Source organism: Aythya ferina, assembly GCF_964211825.1.
Source record: "Aythya ferina genome assembly, chromosome: Z".
Taxonomy (NCBI): Eukaryota; Metazoa; Chordata; class Aves; order Anseriformes; family Anatidae; genus Aythya; species Aythya ferina.
In genome coordinates this window covers 9650559-9654949 of record NC_140299.1, presented here as the reverse complement: position 1 = coordinate 9654949, position 4391 = coordinate 9650559, and the positions used below count along the sequence as shown (strand labels likewise).

General features: G+C 58.3%; 1 protein-coding gene across 1 annotated transcript; it reads left to right on the top strand.

Annotated features, from left to right (window-relative positions):
* The first annotated feature begins 175 nt into the window (after positions 1–175).
* LOC311427377 (C-C motif chemokine 19-like) lies at positions 176–3294 on the top strand. The gene is made up of 4 exons (XM_084504683.1): positions 176–782; positions 1595–1718; positions 2036–2132; positions 2413–3294. Exons 1-4 carry the CDS (start codon positions 725–727, stop codon positions 2431–2433), a joined length of 300 nt encoding a protein of 99 aa, XP_084360809.1. The 5' UTR covers positions 176–724; the 3' UTR covers positions 2434–3294.
* Positions 3295–4391: the final 1097 nt, after the last annotated feature.

Genomic DNA, 4391 nt, shown 5'->3' with positions numbered 1-4391 from the left:
CCTGTTTGCTGGGTTGCCTGGAAGCCGTGCTGTCCTTCGGCATCTCAGCTCAGCCTCAGGGCAGAGCATGCCGGCTTGGCTGCCCTCCATCTGCCAGCACTGCACAGGGGCACCAAGGTTTTGGATGTGCCTGGTATTCTGGCAGTGGAGAGGGGAAAGGGGAAAGCCAGACTCCTGCAACCAGGTTGGGGGGCTTAGGGGGAGTCAGGCATCACCCTATTACTGACAAACACCCCAAGAATGGAGTGGAGGCAAGTTGTCCCCCTCAGCATCACCAGCTTGAGACCATGTGGTATCTCTGGATGTCCCAGAGAGGCTGTGGAGGATGAACTGGTAAATGCAGAGGATGAAACCCCACAAGTGCTTTCCCAGGGCTGCAGGGTGTTTTTGCAGGGTGAGGGTCCTGACTGGCAGCCCCCATGCCCTGGGAGCCAGCAGTGGGGAGGACAGAAGGGTGTTTGGCTCTGGGGATGCAGAGCAGCTGGCTTCAGGGAAAGCTGACAGTATATTCGGGAACTGCTCAAAGATCAAATCCTGCCTGTGGCAAGGCTTGTTATGACTTCCCACCCCTCTTCTCCAAAAGAAAGTGAAAGCCACGGGCCAGAAGGATAAATAGGCAGCGAGGAGCCCCAGCACCAGAGCTCAGGGAAGCAGTGCAGAGCTCACCTCTCCTGCCCAGAGCCCCGCTGCCTCCAGCCCATCCTCTGCCAGACTCAGCGACACAATGCAGCAGCTGCATCTTCTCTGCCTCGGTCTCCTGGTGCTGGGATGTATCCTGCACGGTAAGAGGGAATCTCTCAGGGTGCATTGCTTGTGGAAGGGCTAGGATCTGGTTTCTTGCCTGCTTTTGCATTTCCAGCAGACTTTTAGAGGGACCCATTGCTGGGGTTCAATAGCAGTCTTCCTGAGTCCTCTGCTTGTAACCCGTCCCAGAGGGACTCTGTCCTGACCAAAGTCCAGGAAGGAACCCGCAGGGGCTGTAAATCTGCACTGGGGACAGGCTGTGGAGCACTCCTGCCTCCCAGTGCCCTAGCCCAGCCTGTGCACACCAGGCTGGGATCAGCTTTTCTCCACTTCCATCTTCCCCTGCCCGAGCAGCCCTCACCACACCAGGGGAGCATCCCTGGCACCGGAGGGGAAGGCAGCGCTTTGGTGCATCTGCTTGCAGGGTGGCAGCAAGGTGCAGCTCAGTGTGGGATGGGCTGGGGCACGTGTAGCTGCCAAAACAATAATTTTTTCAGCAAATACAGCCAAAGTCATGCCCAGACCCTTGGGAATGGTGTCTCCAGTGCCTGGACGGCAGCACAATGAATCCACCAGGTGTCCCCTGGCCAGCGCTCACCCCAGGGATGCGGGAGGGAACCCAGGTGTGCAGAAGGGTTGCCCACTCCCTATCCTGCTGCTCTTCTCCTCTTTGCTGAGATGTGAAAGAGGCAAAGGGCTGCCAGCACCTGGGAGCTGGGCCAGCCAAGCGTGTGCCTGCCTGTGTGGGCAGGACTGTGTGCCAGGGCATGGCTCGGCACGCTGCCAGCGCGGGCACCATCCTGTGGAGCCCGGGAGTGACCTCAAGCCACGTGTCCCTTTCCTCCTCCAGTGCACGGCGGCAACAACGTCCTGGACTGCTGCCTGAGGACGAGCGATAATCCCATCCCACGGCGGATCGTGCAGAGATATCAGATACAGCTGGTGCAGGATGGCTGTGAAATCCCTGCCAACGTGTAAGGGCCATGGTGATGGGCAAGGGATGGAGCACGCAGCAGGGCAAGGAGGGAGGCAGGGCAGGGATGGCAAGCTGCATTTGGGAAATAGGGGGAGCAGTGGAAAGGGAGGGAAGGTGGAGGAGATCTGAGGCTCAGACAAAGCAGGACAGACTCACTGGGAGGTGAAAACCTGGGGAAAACAGGGCTGAAAGTCATGGCAAGGAGCAGGTGGAGGAGGAGGGTGAGGGAGGCAGTGTGAGAGCTGGGGCTGTGCTGAAGCATCCCCAGGACATCCTGCTCAGCAGCTCCTGTCTTTCCCCCTGTGGGCCCAACAGGTTCATCACCGTGAGGGGCAAGCGCCTCTGCGCCCCGCTCGAATCCCCATGGGCGGTTCGCCTCCGGGAGAAGCTGGACTCTGGCTCTGCCAGGAAGGTAGGAGCTGGGCCGTGCTCGGTGTGGGTTCTGGGGAATGGGGGCGGCCTGGGGATGGCTCAAACCTGCCACCAAAAGGGATGTTCCCAGCCCGAATGGGACCGATGGATGCCACAGAAAAGGGTGCCCCTGCTTCTGCTCTGTGAGCTCGGGGTTGGCAACATCCACATGTGGCTCTGCTCAGACTGTCCAGGTGACCACCTTGACATCAGGGAAGGGGCCCCAGAGATCTCCTACCCCAGGACCATGCTCATTCCAGTTGTGTTTTTCATTTCCCCAGGTCCCAAATAAAGGCAATTAGGCCCTGAAGAAGCCCGTGGCTGGCCCCAGCACCCGGATCGGGGCCAGCTCTCAGCTGTGAATCTGAAGCTCATGAAGCCGACTTGCTTCCACCTCCTACTACAGGGCACGGGGCCAACCCTCCTTGGGACTCGTGTCAGTGCATGGGGCTCGTCACAGCCCTGCAGCTCTCTCTTCTCCCTTCTGCCACCAGTGTGACTCAAAAACCTGCGTCAGGCTGAGCCGGGGGCTGCTGGACCAGAGTCTCCGCTCCAAGGGTGCTCGGCATCTCCAGCACCCTTGCAGCCAGGAGGCTGGTTTGATGGACTGATCTGTGAGATGAGTTTTGGGGATCCCAGCCTTCCTCTGAGCGCCAGTCTGTTCCCTCGGGTTTCCATCATCAGCCTTGAGCCTGAGCGCCTTCTGCATTCCCGGGAAGGGCAGCGGGGATGGGACTGTGCAGGGATGGAGGGGAAGGGGTAGGGATGTTCGTCACCATCATGTCGGTCCCGTGAGGTCCTCCAGCTTTCCCCCTCCTGCCCTTCCCTGCCCAGGTGGAAATGGAGCCAGTGCCAGTATCCATGGTTTGTCCCAGCCTGGCACCACTGGCTGCTGTGGCATAACTCTGGTGTCCGCTTGGCCAGGGCCTTACTCACAGGATGGGAATGGTGGAGGGTCCCTGCCCTTGTCAGGGACATCGCCCTCCTTCTCGGTCCCCAAGCCTGCCACCGTGGTCAAAGCCTGCCTGGTGCTGCTGCCTGGGCAGGGATGCAAGAGCAGCGCTCGCGCTGTGCTCAGGTATTTGCTGCTAGATCTGCTCAGTGCAAAAATTACGGGTGTTAGCTGCTTCTTTCCTTTCTTTTTTTTTTATATTTTTTATTTTTTTTTCTCTGGATTTGTTAAATAAAAATAAAAGCCTATGAGTTGATGGCCTGCCTCGTTTTTGATCCTGAAGCTCAGTGTGGAGGGTGGGGGTGCTGTAGCACAAGGCAAGGGGCTGTGCTGGGTGCAGAGGGAGGAAAAGGGCTTTAGGGGGATGAAGGGTACAAGGGAGCATGCAAGTATTGCAGCATCCAGACCAAGCCATTTCAGTTCCACCAGCACCTTTGCTGGGAACGGGAGCTTTGCTTTTGCAGAAAAGGGAAACCGAGGCACAGTGAGGCTTGGGCTGCCCTAGCAGCTCAGTGCAAAAGCACAGCTGGGCTGCAGAACAGGAGAAAGAGCTCTGGGGGAAACGCAGGCAGGTGAAGAACCCAGTGTCCCTGCTCCTAAATGCATCCTTGGGTAAAACACAGGGTGGCACATCGGCTCCTGCCCATCGTCACCCATGATCTGTGAGTCCCTGGACGCTTTGTTCCCAGCTTTGTGCACCAGGGCTGTGGATGATCAGGTCCCTAAAACCGAGCCAGTCTGCCCTAAGGCTTGCTGGCCCAAAATGACCTCATGGAAACTTTCCCTTCACCCTGGCGACACGATGTTTGAATAAACCTGCTCCCTTCTGCCGAAGCATGGGAGAAACGTGCAGAAGCAAGGCTTGGTGCAGCCAGCAGCCAGGCACAGCCAGCAGCAAGGCACTACGCTCCGGCATGCACCTGTACACAGGGTTAAATAATTTGCACTGGGCACAGGCTGGGAGTGGGATGGCCCAGAGACCCTTCCTGAGGATAGGAACATCATCCGTGGTGGTGCAGTGGCTGGGGATGCCCAGGCACTTGGTGGCTGTTGCTGAAACCTGTTGAAAGCAAGATGAGCTCCAGCCCTTTTCCTCTGCTGGTCTGCTTCTCCCTTGGTTGGTGGCTTCAGGTGTTCCCCCCAGGGTCCTCCTCCTGCTCTGTGTGCACTTGCCGTGCCCTGGGCTCGGCTGCCTCTTGCTGTGATTTTCCCAGAGCCCTCGCACCGGCTCTGTCTGCCCCAGCTCATTAAGCACAGTGACAGCTCCAGCAATATAATCCCGGGGAGGGGGAGGAAGAGGACGAAGGC